This window comes from Montipora foliosa, chromosome 7 (assembly GCF_036669935.1).
Source record: "Montipora foliosa isolate CH-2021 chromosome 7, ASM3666993v2, whole genome shotgun sequence".
In the NCBI taxonomy this organism is placed as follows: Eukaryota; Metazoa; Cnidaria; class Anthozoa; order Scleractinia; family Acroporidae; genus Montipora; species Montipora foliosa.
The window spans coordinates 21,216,681-21,229,860 of NC_090875.1; the positions used below are offsets into that span (position 1 = coordinate 21,216,681).

Here is a 13,180-nt window from a genome sequence, read left to right on the forward strand (position 1 = left end):
GGGGGGGGGGGGGGCGGAGGGGCTTCTATTTAAAGCTTTTAGTGGAATTCTGACACTTATGCTTAGTTTATCAAGTGTAAGAGGCTGTCACGTCCAACATGTAATTGCGTCCCGACTAATTTTCCCAAATTGTCGCCGGCGTTCACGTTTGTTTTTTAGCAAAAGTAAAAAACGAGTCAGTTGTAAATTTGTTCCTTTAGACAATGAAAATATTTCCTTTCTTCTGTAATGTTATCAAAATTGAACTGTCTTTAGGAAAACACAAGAGGGAAAACAAATTTAACGTGACTAATTCCCTGCTTCCTCGCGAGGGGGTGTTGCCTCAAGAGATTGCTCAAGATATTGGGTCATTGGGAAAACACGCGCCTTTTGTGATATCTCTACCACGCTGGAGAGATGTTCTCGGCCTATCCCGAACAACAAATCTAATAGTTCTCTGGTTTCCTGTTTTGCTTCCGGAGGGAAGTCGTCCTCAGGTTTGCACGAATTTTGTCTTTGGATGCCACCGTCCTGTAAAGAATTCAGAGTGGAAAAAATCCTTTATCAATCAACAAACTGCCGTGTCTTCTCGGCAAGCAATCTCTATATAACGGCAACAGTAATAAAATTAAGACGAGTGGCTGAACGGACTTCATTTGTTGGGATAGAAACTTTAGCACATTACGTCACAGGCGTTATCCCGGAAGTACGCGAAATGAAATCACGAAAAGCCGACTTGCATGTGTCCAGAAATAATGGCAATATAAGCTCCACTTAAGTGTCCTTTTAAGTCTGCTCATCACTTTTAAACATAGTGGCGCAAGAGAGAATTATATAAGAGTGTTGATCTATCACTTTGCGGCATTGCCCCAGCACACTCACAAATAGATTTATTTTTAGATACACTTTGCGCGGGAAACAAACAAAGGGCTGCAAATTTTAACCAATCAGAAGAGGCCATGTCACGCGTGACTGCTTCTGCCCTGTTATTTTCAGGGACATGACAACTGATTTTCGCGAGAACGGGTATTCTAAAAATAGACTCATTTGTAACTGTGCTGGGAAGCCCTCCTATGCCATAACAACACTCTTATCTAATTCACTCGTGTGGCGTGCTTCTCTTGACATGCAGTTGTTCACTATATCACTTGACAAAAAATATGCCGGCCACCTTAAATGTGTCCCAAACTAACCCGTCTTTTCTTTTGGTTTGTCTTTGTTGAAAGGCAAAATGATTATAGTTGACAGAAAAAACTTGACACTCACGGCTTACCTTAACCCCAAAAAGTGAGGATCTTTCACCATTTAACATCTTAAGCAACAAACAGCCAGTCTTCCATACATCGTCGGACCACCCTCCAGCTTCCTAGATAAAAGCCAGAATTTCCTTCAAACATGACCTGATGCAATTAATGTTATTCGTCTATTCGGTCCAGCAATGATTTTTTTTGTGCAATACGTTATTGAACCCGCATCAATTATTACAAGAAATTTAAAAGTACCTCATAAGTAACTAAAATGAATTTACTAATATAAATCCATTTTTACAAGTTACTAAAAAACTAGAAACTAGAGGTTGTATAACATCTAGGAGGTAGTGTGGCCCATTGGTTGGGACGTTTGCCTTGAGTTCCGGAGATTCAAGACCCTTTCTGACCACTCGTTGAATATATCCTGGTAGTCTCTGGTTCAACTTCTCAGCTGCAATTTAAAGCACTTCTATTGAAAATAATGACAAATTTATCCCATGAATAGTATTGAACCACTTTAAAGAGTTCATGTTAAGTTTCTTTTTTCAAGATGGCACGGTGTATTAATTTGAAATGAAACTGTCTTAGTCTGTTGTCAACAGTTGTTTGCGGGTTCATCTTGTTAACTTCAGAAGATGCCGATTGGATGCCCTTCAGGTGTGAATGGGTCAAAAACTAGTAGAAGGTTTCATGCTTCGTCCTTAGTCTAACCTTGATGTTTGTGGCCGATCCAAAATCTGTTAGCTTAGCGTGGATACAATGGTCATCGAGAAGCAGGCTATCTCCTACATGAAACATACAGACCGTGATTAATACAAGTTCATTCAAATGTTACTTTCTCAGGATGACACAAAGAACAGTCTGATCTACAGAGCAGCCCCGATGGTTGCCAATGAGCTGTTTATATTTTCCCAAGGCAACACGCTTTGTAGATTGCTCTTGAGAATGGCTAGGCTGGTCCGAGCAAGGCATTGAGATTATATTGACTGGTAAGGGATAGCCGGGGACGTTTTCAAGTGAGCAATCTTTTGAATCGTGCCATATTCACCTCGTAAAGATTCGTCAGGATCGGGAGTTCGTCTTTTCAGCGCTGACAAACAAATGAATGTTGAATCGATTTCCACTTTACACTCCATAGATAACAATTCCGCTCGTACTTTAAAAGAAAAACCTCTTTGACCATCAAAAAGATTTTTATTCGAATTTTTTACCATGCACAAAGTACACACGAACTCATCCTCAAATCTCTCACGGTGTTGATGGAGAGAAATAAAATGAAAGCCAATCAAAACTCGTTGTTTCAATGATGTAATGATCGAGGGGTAATAACCAATCAAATCATTTTCCATACATTCCAGGAAAAATCACGCGGTATTTAAACACGATTATCAACGGCCCGGGTAAATCACAGACGCTCCTCTCAGATTTTTTTTCGGAGAGTGGGCAGCTGTGCACAGGCTAGAATGGATGGGGCCATTTGGATTTTACTTAACCTATGAATGGGATCAAAGACACCAACCCACATCATTTTCCATTGTGAAAATCTATTTAATTTATGAAATATGGTTTTATAATCAATCAATCTGATGAAGACAATATAATGAAATGAAATTATCCTTGTAAAATAGCTTACTGCATCATACATTTATTCAATTTATTATACTGGTAATATTATAATCAACAAATTAATCTTTTTTAAATATAAATTTATCTATCTTAATTTCATGGACATAAAATTGATTAGCTTTTTTCCAGAACAGGACAGAACTTTTTTATATATTATTCTAGAAAGGGCTTACACTTACTAGGGTTGTAACTGCCTCGAAAATTTCGATCCCCTTCGCAAAATAGTAATTTTGGTCAGATTACGCTCCAGCGAAGAATGGAAGTAGGCGGTGTACAGACGCCCACTCTACAACCCTGAGTCCATTTACCAACGCTAAACTTTTGTTTAGGCCTAAGCTTAGCTTAAAGAATGTTTAGGATTCTTTCTGTATTTCTGTTCCTTTTTTTTCGTTTTACAAATTAGTGTAAGCCCTAATAAAGTTCATCTGATGTATCCATGAACAATATATATAAACATTAACATATTTTATAACAATAAAATACCAGTGATAAATGAACAGACATTGTTATTGTTCTCTTTGGGTAATGTAATCATTGTTAGTAATGACAAAATGAAACAAGTTGTAACTGATACCCAATCTAAACATTGTCACAAAGTGAACTCATCCCCTTTGTCAAGAAATCGTCCTTTCTGAGGTTAAAAAGCTCATTAACATGCTTTGGGGTCCATACCGGTCCAAAAGGGGGGTCTATGTTGTTGGAATGGAAATAACGAGGGCCTTATGTCTATTTTTTAGCATGTAGCGTGACATCAGATAAACTGGTTTCAAGTGAAAGCAGCCGGTGAGGCAAAGGCGGGTGAGTGTGAAAACCTATTCTTGTAATTAAGTCTTAATACCGGTATCCAGCTGCAAAGGTTCCAGATTAACATACCGCTGCTGGAAGTTCTGTACTGGCGATTTGGTCATGCGGTCAACAGGCAAGATTAGAGTAAATATGTCATTCATAACATTCCAGAAGGCTGAATCCAGGAGTTTTCCCTTTTTAGCTGCATTGCATTGCATCATTTGCCCTGTCGTGGAAGTTGGGCTTTGAATCAGCAAACGAAATAAAATGAGTCACACTGAAGCCCCAACATAGAACCCATCATTTGGTTGCTCCACTGCAGGTTATAAATTCGGATTTTCATCGAATCTTCTCCTTCGGGTGTAGTACGTTGCTTTTTAACCAATGAAATCACCGCCTCGTGATTCTATTGTCCATTTGCTGCACAGAAAACTATTGGCTTTTTATAGCAAAACTCGATGACATATGTTTTTGTCAGCTTCCGGCCGCCATATTTGTGCCCCTGAGAGGGACACAAACATGGCGTCTCCATACAAAGTCTTATAAATTTGAGTAAAACATTTCTTCGAATATCTCCCGCACGAAACATCGCACAGACCTGAACCTTTGTGAGACTGTTTGAATATTCATCTTTTTTTATCTCTTTAATTCTTGACTTTATTTGCTTAATGGTTTTGATGATGGTGTGACAGTGAAAACCGGCAATATCTCGTGCGTTTGTCAAGTCCATCAGCACTCCGTGACTTCCGACGGAATTTGTTCGCTTGCCATCAGCTTGAGCCGGCAAGTTAACTTTTGGTTGACGTCAATCAAAGTCTTTAAGACTTCCAGAGCGACAGTAGCAGTATAGCCGGAAAGTTTCGGAACTTCCCGAGGAATGGGCTCATGGTCTTCCCTGGCAACGCGAGACCGTACATTGTGACAACCAATCCGAAAAGGCATTAACTTGTGGTTCATTAGATAATAGCTTTTCTTCCGCAATTTTCGTTTTTTTAAACGAAGCTCATTTTCCTTGAGGGGTAGGGTCTTTCAACAACGTCGTTGTGTTTTCGGAAAGTATTTCATTTGAAAGATTTAGACTTAGAGACAACTACAGAAACAAGAGTACTGAAAAAGCGTCTTGTAAACTGTAGTTAGAGGTCAGAAACCATTTAGTTGAATTTTCAGATCTTTTCTAAGTTGTGTTCCGCGTCAAGAACTTACGTAAGAACTTAAAACAAATGCCTGCGTTTAAGTAAACGAAGCACAGATGAGAATAATTTACAAGCATCGAGTTGCATTCGATTGGTTTGTGGTGTTTGAAGATTTTGATGCTGAACGACACGTTGTTTACATATCGAAGTGTAAAGGTATGGGAAAAGTAAATTCTATTTGACTGCGCATTTTCAGTTGCAGGATGAAATGAAGGTGATGCATTCATAAATTTCGATTTATAATTATCACTGACAAAATTTGAGTGCTTTTTGTTTGTGAACTCTGTAAATATGGCGTATTGCGAAACTTAAGAGTATGCGCGCCTGGCATAGACTGTTGCGGCTCGTGAGGTGCTTCGGTTTTTACACTATTTTGCATTACTGTACCTTTATGCTAGAACTTTATATTCTCTAATGTAAGTTACACTTATCACAGGTCCACATCGATCACCTTTAGGCTGCCTGTACCGTCTAAATAAAATGTGTATGGGTGAATGTGTGTATGTATGTAAGTAAGCGGACATGCACAAAAGTTCTATCGGCAAATAATTGCAGTCTTCCGACTAAAAGCGTTCGTTGTTCGAAATCGAAAACGGACATTATGTTATTTGCCTTGGTCATTAGCTAGTTCAAATTATGTTTCTAAGTTTTGATTGACAGAAAACACTAAAAGCCTTTTTAATTTAATGTAAATCGGCGAAATTGAAGTCGACCCGAAATCAAACTCTAAAGTAAGGGGTTGTTTTAAGTTGTCGTCAGTAATCTAGGAGTAGCTTAAGGGAGGTCCGAGGTTGCTTGAACTGTACATCTCTTGTAAGTTGTCTTATAATCGACGTAAATCGACTTGAAACCCTTTTTTTATCGTTGAAGTCGAGAACTATCCTTTATTTGTTTGTCCATTTCTTTCCTTCATTAAGCCTTCTTAAATCATCCCGATATATGCGACACATTTCCTGTCGTTTTCTTAATTTAATAACCGGTGGTAATTTCCTCAGGAAGGCCTTTTCTGTTCATATGACGTATCTGTAAGCGTCATGAGCTAAACTGCGTAATTCATGTATAAGAACAGGATCCTCTAACTTAGATGACTATTTATTTTTCTTTACGACTTATCTTGATTCCAGGTATCGATGGCGCTTTCTCATTTGCTTCTAATCGCAGTGATAACTTTACTAGCCTCGCTACCTTCAGAAGCTAGGATAAGGAATTGCACTGGCCGATGTGAATGTAAGGAGAAAGTTGACCACGAAGGACTTTACGCCAACTGCACATTGCGGTATTTCAAAGAGTTAGCCACATATATTCTACGCCCCGCTGACGTGAAAACCTTGTAAGTAGTCCTAAATTATTTATGTGGATGTTCTCCGTATTAGACATGGAACAATTTTCACAAGAGAACAATACCGTGGCACAGGAATTGTTTTCCTTCGCCACTGGGAATTCTCCCAACGGAGTACTTGGTGGGTTAAGACTGAGAAAATTTTGACCTATCGTTTCAGTTTCATACATACAAGGAACATTTCGTTTCCTCTTAAGTGTTGTCGTTTTCTCTCAAACACGAATCCGGTGTAAATAGTCTCTCGATACTTAAACTGGACTGGTCGGAAAACGCGAAGTAACAAAACACCAAGGTTGGAAATTTAACTGCCACGCGGCAAATGCTGAGTTCTCCATAGTTTTGTAAACACAAGAATATTAACTGTACGCCAATTGTCTTAGTAAATTCAACAACTTTATTCACATAAAACCAATTCTCTTTTATTTCCCAAGTCGCTTGACAATTCGTTTGTTCCTACACAATTGAACTGAGGTACTCTTCGCCGGGCTTGTTATGCATAAGGTCTCAGAAAACGAACGGGAAGTGGACTTCACATCTTCTTTTTGTTATCACTGGCAGCTGCTCCATTGACGTAAGAATCTGAACGATCGCTCTATATAGATTCGTGTGAGCTTTTATTAGATTCTCCTAACTCCTAGAGCGTGGGAAGGCAAACACGCCTTGCTATATTAATTGGGGGAAACACCACACTGTTTTAGAAAAATGCGGTAACATTCACGAACTCTGCCTTTCGTTTCGTATGTTAACAAAACTACAGCAATGCATATACTAGAATATTGACAATAAGGCGGGGAAAGCGGGTAACCAAACTCAGTTTAATTTTTTTGTTACAATACAATATTTAATAATACAATACAATACAATATTTAACGAGGGTAGCATATTAATGTAAGCAGTTTTCTAACAGGTGGCCCTAAATCTACCTAATGTATACAAATTACACAGAGTGTTTCTAATATCATCAGTTTAATAAGTTTTTTTCCTCATCGGTAATGAGGAAGCTCAAAAATAGATCACAGGGCTTGTCATATTTGAGTTTCCTCTTTATTTACGTCATACAAATTAGCTGGAAGAAGCAAGGAATATAAGGAATAACTTATGTACATCTTAGAAGACTGAGTTTCATTTTAAAAAGCTCAAATTCAAGTGAATTGGATAGCCCTGAAAGCATTTTTAGCTAAGCTCTGAAAGGAAAGGAGAAGAAAGGAAAGGAAAGGAACTTTATTTAAGTGTCTAGTCGTTCTAGCTATGGAGCGCTATTTGGGGTCACTGTAAACTGAAATTAACAATTAACGCAAATCAAGTCAAATGTTGGATTTTGAAGAAAGGGGAAACCGGAGTACCCGGAGAAAAACCTCTCGTTGCGGAGTACAGAACCAACAAACTCAACCCACATATGACGCAGAGTCCCGGAATCGAACCCGAGCCACATTGGTGAGAGGCGAGTTCTCTTCATCCCTGCACCCCTAGAACTTTGCTTTTGCCGTTTAAGACAAAGTTAATTAAGAAAAATTAGGACCTTGCTATTGAGTGGAGAATTGATTGATATAAGTTATACGACGTGGAAGCTAGACAATATGACCCGACAATCCCAGTGTTGCCAAGTTGGTAACGAACCTTGTTTAACCAACAGGAAGTAGCTGCCAAAGCCCTGAGGAAGTAGATCCTACTTGCGACCAAATGTAACGCTCTGAAAATACTCGGTGCAATGGAGCATTACACGCGTCTTTGCTCATTAAAAACAGAAATTGTCAAATATGACGTTTCTCAAGTTCCGTTCGTCAGGTTGTAAACCGAGTTTCGATAGTTGGATGCGGGGGAATCTTCTATGGTAAAATCGTATACTTGTTCCTATAATATCCCTGCGGCTTCTTCAGCCCCTATTACCCTGATGCCTACGGCCGTCGAACGGGGATTTTTTAGTACTTTAGCAATAAAAGCGCGCGCACGGCCGATCGGGTAGAATGATAATAGCGACCTTCAGATTGGAGTACAAGGCCGACAACGAGGACAAGTTTTCAATTCTGACCACCTGCATTTTGAAAATTTCGTTCTCTAAATGTGATGTGCGTGCTCAGCACAGAAAACTCGTACTCGTTAATACGTAGAGTGCGTAACGGTAGCACTGAAACTAGGCTGTAATTGGTGAAGTGGTCATAATCTACGCGGTGTTAAACGGGAATTACATGAATTGTGTTACATTGACTTGAGCTGAGACAACAGTAAATGGATTAGAGCGGTTTTCAATTGAGTGTGGAAAGTAATAAGCGAATTGCTTTGGTTTTGCATTTACTTCGCTCAGTGATTGGTTCAAAGTTCTCGCGCCATTTTTTCAGCCAATCAGAAGTGAAACCAAAACCAGTCATGGCTTGCGCGTGCACATTTTCCCGCGCTTTATATTGGCTACGTGTAATTACTTCGAGTTTTGAGTGGTTTACTGGCTTATCTCTGCCCTTTTTGCTTGGCGAAAGTAATTACTTTGGTTTTGGTTTTACGACAGTCGATTGAAACCCGCTCTCTAATGAGTTAGCCATTGAAAGTTCAAATCGCCACCTCCAATATGTGGTTAGCCGGGCCAGTGCGAAAAGGCCTTCCAGGGGCAAACTTCGCCTTCTTGCTTGACCAGCGAAGACAGCATTTGTTAGCACGTAGCTTTGGTCCTGATTTGACAACGTGCTTAAATTAATGGTTCATCCATGTTTATTTTCAGGGAGATATTGCTGTCTGAAGACATAGAAACTGTTCCAAATGGATCGTTCAAGACCTTTACTAACCTGAGAGATCTGTAAGTGATTTTTTAGAACTTTTTTGTGTTTGAAAACGGCACACACGATTCGCCTGGTCAAGAATTCCTTGTTTTTTTTTTCTGAGCTGAACATCAACTATATATGGGCATCATCAGTGCAGTGCTGTCTAGGATGGAGGTTAAGCTTAAAAAGCCACCCCAAATGTCCCTCACGTGTAGCTAAGGTACTGGCTTTTGTAAACAACTTAATTAAGAAATGCAAAAAGGTTACATCTGTATAACAAAAAACAAAAAACAAATGAAACAAGGTTTTTCTTATACAAAACGTTTTCGTAACAATTATTCCATTCCCGCTTGTTGGATATGAGACTGGTTATAGCCAACTCGGCGCTATACGCCTCGTTGGCTATTTACATAGGCTCTTGCCTAACATATTTACTTTTTCAACTTGTAATTACGCCGATCAGATCAAGCCAGTTGATCCAACGTACACCAGCAGGATTATTGTCCACGGGTGCTTGCTTCAAAACTTCGAAATGTTATCTACTCATTGCAGATCTACACCAGTAAGTACATGCATATTACAGTACGGAAGCCACAAAACGGTTTGTGTTTTGTTATTCGTTTTCGTATTCGAGGAGGGCGAGTTTTCGACCGTTTTGTGCACTAGGGATACCGTCACAAAGGGAGGCCTTTCCTTGCGCGAGACTTCGTAATCGCCTTCTTGCAGGAGATTTTACGGGTTAAATGAATTTACTACCATCTTCCCTTAATTACTGTATACTTGTTTTTCATTCTGCAGAGATCTCTCTCACAACAGCATCGCAGTTATAGAAGAAGGTGCCTTTTCAAATCTCAGTTATCTACAGCGCTTGTAAGTGTTGCTAGAATCACTACTTCATTTAATCTCGATTGAGCGAATTACTGTTAAAAAACGAAAAATTTCGTTTCTTACATCGTGATTGTGCCGAAAGCCGCACGCGCGGAGCACCATGGGTAAGGAAATGTTATCATCTGTGCGAGAAATTTTGGTGTTGGTCAACGTACGACCGTCCACCCCTCCGTATATTACAATGTGACCAGCATCACGTGACCATATCGCGGGCTCAAGTTTAGAGCTCATCCAGGCGGCCATGCACTAGCTACAGTCACGGAGATTAAAAGTCTTACATGTGGGCCCTTCCCGACCCATTGGATGTGGGGTGGGCCACGTGTACTTTGAATTTCGTGCGAATTAACAAATTGATGTCAGTTTTTTATGCGCCTGTCCTATTGATCATGAATTTCGTGATAACATTGTCAAAGTAACCATCACCTCGTGGATCCGCAGACTACTTTGTCAAAACACCACTACTTTGCAGACCACTTTGTCAAAGCACGAGAAGAATGCGAAACAAAAATGCCAGAAACTTCAATCTGACGCGAGCAATATCGCGTCATTATCGCATAAGTTATAAATTTGTGTGTTTATCCGCTTTTTGACAATAAAAATTAGCTAATGAGGGCACGAAAATTTTGCAGTCATTGCAAAACCTTTTTTGGAGCCAGAAAGTGCTTATTTGTCCCAAGATTTTTGTTCATGATTGTAGTTTACAGCGTACACATTTGATATTGGACATCAATGTTATGATCAATTGACACCTGTCAAAACATAGTGTCCGCTGACCAGTATTCCGCGACCATATCGAGGTCAACTTTTTTTAAAGTTGACCGCTGTTCAAGTACTGGGTTTCGATTGGATCGCAGGCTAAATTAAGGTTAATTTGTTGTAAGAATAAGTAACCCGGAAGCTCCGCTTTTAGGCTTGGGTAAATCTATATATTATAATCTATTTTACTATGACTGAATTTTATTTTTCGTGCTGATGTGGTATCTGTCCGCACTCGAATATTTCATATCCGCGCGCGGTCATGTAGTGTCGTCTATCTGTTTCAGGTAGGAATATCTTACTGCGAGGACCAAATAGAACTTTTTGCCTGTAAACTTATTGCAGAAGACATACGCTGCTAGGATGCGCTACTTTTTGATTAGGATCTTTCCAGTGCTAGAATCTACTATCCGCTACTTCAACAGCCCCTGAAAAATGTAACTTTAAACCTTCAATTAATTTGTTTGCAACCCGCAGAGACCTATCCTCTAATCAACTTGCCAAATGGGAAGGAAATTGGACGAATGAAGTGCCACAGTTGGTATTTCTGGATATTTCTGGCAACGCCAACCTCGCACTTCCAGCAGGCCTACTGAGACGTCGTAAACTCAAAGAAATTCGAGGAGTGACCTGGAACGAGCAATGCTCGAACTGTACGTTGATGAGGAACTACACTTTGGAACATGGTGATTTAAACAACGAGGATGTTAACATCACCACAGCACGGCTTGTAAACGGAGATTACATTGTTGGGAAAAAGGTGAACTGCCGCGTGAATAGACTCGTTGTAAGCCAACATCTTGTGAAGTATGCCGAACATGGATTTTTCCCTTTATGTTTAAAGGAGAAAAACTCTGCGTGTTTCAGAAGCGAGGTACAAGTCACCCCAGTTCACCGTTGTTGGGATCTGGATAACAAAATTTTAAATGTGGTTTTCTTTATATCGCCCATTGCTTTGGTGTTGAATCTCACCGTCCTGTTTGTTTCGCTTACAACAAGAGTTCTTCGTCGGAATGTCACCATGCTGTTGACGGCCAACATGGCGGCTAGTGACATCCTGGTTAGCGTGTACTCCGTAATCTTGGTCACTACTCGAAAAATGACGTATGTGGAATATTTAGTGATCTTGGAGGACCTTTGCAATGCTATCGGGTTCATATGGGTTACGGGGCAAATTGTGAGCGTAAAAACGTCACTTTTTCTTACGATTGAACGTCATTTGGCCATCGTTTATTGTATGGCGCCATCCATCCGAATGACCCGTCGAACAGCGGTCATTTTGGTTGCATTTACATGGTTTTTGGGCGTAGCCATTGCTGTCTTACCCCTGGTGAATATTTCCGTGTATACAAGCAACACATATTGCATTCCCATTCGCCCGATCAAGGACATACCGCATTCATACGAAATGAGTATATCGTTCTCGTTATTGGGCATGGTAATATATCTCACAACTGTGCCCTTGTATATTAAGACCTTCATTTCGGTAAAAAAAACAAGTCAGAGAGCTGGAATCAATAGAGACGGACCTGTAGCAAAGAAAATTGCCATCTTGGTCATGAGCAACATGTTATTTTTCTTTCTACCGATTGTGATCGCTTTTATTTGGCTAACAACGAACTTGAAGGAGACAATGTCGCCGCAGAGCAGAGAGATTCTGACTGGTGTAATACCAACATTGTTATTGAGCTTCAATGCCTTTATTAACCCTCTGCTTTACGCTTTCCGAGCGGAGAAGTTTCAACGCGTGATCAAGATGAGAATAGAGACAATCTGCCTGGGGAAACCTAGAACGACCTCTCGGGCGCATGTGTACTCTAACCACGCTGTTTTAGAGAAAAAGCGCCATTGTACGTTGCCGCCATCTTTAAAACAGTGCAGTGACGCTTTAGGCTCGAAAGTGGACGACGCAGTTGCTGATTCGAGGATATGAGAACGATTATGCCACCTTAGTTTCCTATTCTGCCGAGTTTCTCCAGACGTATCGGTTTGGGCTAATTAAAGGTTATTATTTTTTTTTCTTGGTATTTTTAGGGGGACGAGGTGATACGGGAGTTCTATAAGGGCGAAGCCTCCGATGAATAATCATCTTTCGCTAAAGGCATATTCTTAGTATTTGTATGAAATAGGATTCAATTAAAAGGATAAAATTCCATTTTACCTGGTGAAATTTGGTTCCTTGCATAAGCTACAGAGGGTAACGTTTTGAACAATAGGAAGGAAATATTCGTGTCTTTTACAGCCTGCTGCGAAGATTGGAATGAATGACGGAAGTTTTCGATTAACAAGGGAAAAGGTTGGGAAGCTAATTGTTATACAATATAGATTTCGTGCACTTAAAAATCGTAGCCTACTTGTAGCCGTACCCACCCCTTCCCCCGTTTTTCCTCTGGTGGTGGGATTACTGTGATTGAGTTTTCTTTTGAATATGTTCTTCGCTGTTGTCTTATTTGCGACCATTTTAGATCTGAGGTGCACGTTTGATCTGACAAAAATGTGTAGTAAAACGTTTGTATCGGTTCCCGCATTTGGGATTGATTTTGATTATCATAGAACCCTACTCTCTTGGAGGACTTGGTCGAAGGAGATGTTTCAAGAGAAATTATGAGAATA

At 40.0% G+C, this 13,180-nt stretch overlaps 1 protein-coding gene and 1 long non-coding RNA gene across 7 annotated transcripts; one reads left to right on the forward strand and one right to left on the reverse strand.

Annotated features, from left to right (window-relative positions):
• Positions 1–34: 34 nt before the first annotated feature.
• LOC138010610 (uncharacterized) lies at positions 35–3,167 on the reverse strand. 2 transcript variants are annotated; one of them, XR_011124503.1, is made up of 3 exons: positions 1,941–3,167; positions 1,253–1,680; positions 35–510 (listed from the first exon to the last, which is right to left on the reverse strand). It is a non-coding gene; the product is annotated as an uncharacterized lncRNA (long non-coding RNA). The 2 variants fall into 2 exon arrangements; XR_011124502.1 differs by having other exon boundaries at positions 40–510; positions 1,253–1,345; positions 1,941–3,150.
• Positions 3,168–3,685: 518 nt separating this feature from the next.
• On the forward strand, positions 3,686–12,910 carry LOC138011306 (thyrotropin receptor-like). Of its 5 annotated transcripts, none has more exons than XM_068858270.1 (5): positions 3,686–4,990; positions 5,959–6,164; positions 8,884–8,958; positions 9,722–9,793; positions 11,045–12,910. In XM_068858270.1, exons 1-5 carry the CDS (start codon positions 4,952–4,954, stop codon positions 12,498–12,500), a joined length of 1,848 nt encoding a protein of 615 aa, XP_068714371.1. In that variant the 5' UTR covers positions 3,686–4,951; the 3' UTR covers positions 12,501–12,910. The 5 variants fall into 5 exon arrangements, with proteins under 5 accessions (XP_068714371.1, XP_068714372.1, XP_068714373.1 ...); XM_068858271.1 differs by lacking the exon at positions 3,686–4,990 and adding an exon at positions 5,007–5,048; XM_068858272.1 differs by lacking the exon at positions 3,686–4,990 and adding an exon at positions 5,472–5,647.
• The last annotated feature ends 270 nt before the right edge of the window (positions 12,911–13,180 follow it).

Excerpts from the sequence above, each read along its gene's own strand:
- LOC138011306 (XM_068858270.1), top strand. The coding sequence starts at position 4,952 with ATGCTGAACGACACGTTGTTTACATATCGAAGTGTAAAG. Across the intron at positions 6,165-8,883 it reads CCCGCTGACGTGAAAACCTT|GGAGATATTGCTGTCTGAAG; the intron begins GTAAGTAGTCCT and ends GTTTATTTTCAG. Across the intron at positions 9,794-11,044 it reads CTCAGTTATCTACAGCGCTT|AGACCTATCCTCTAATCAAC; the intron begins GTAAGTGTTGCT and ends TGCAACCCGCAG.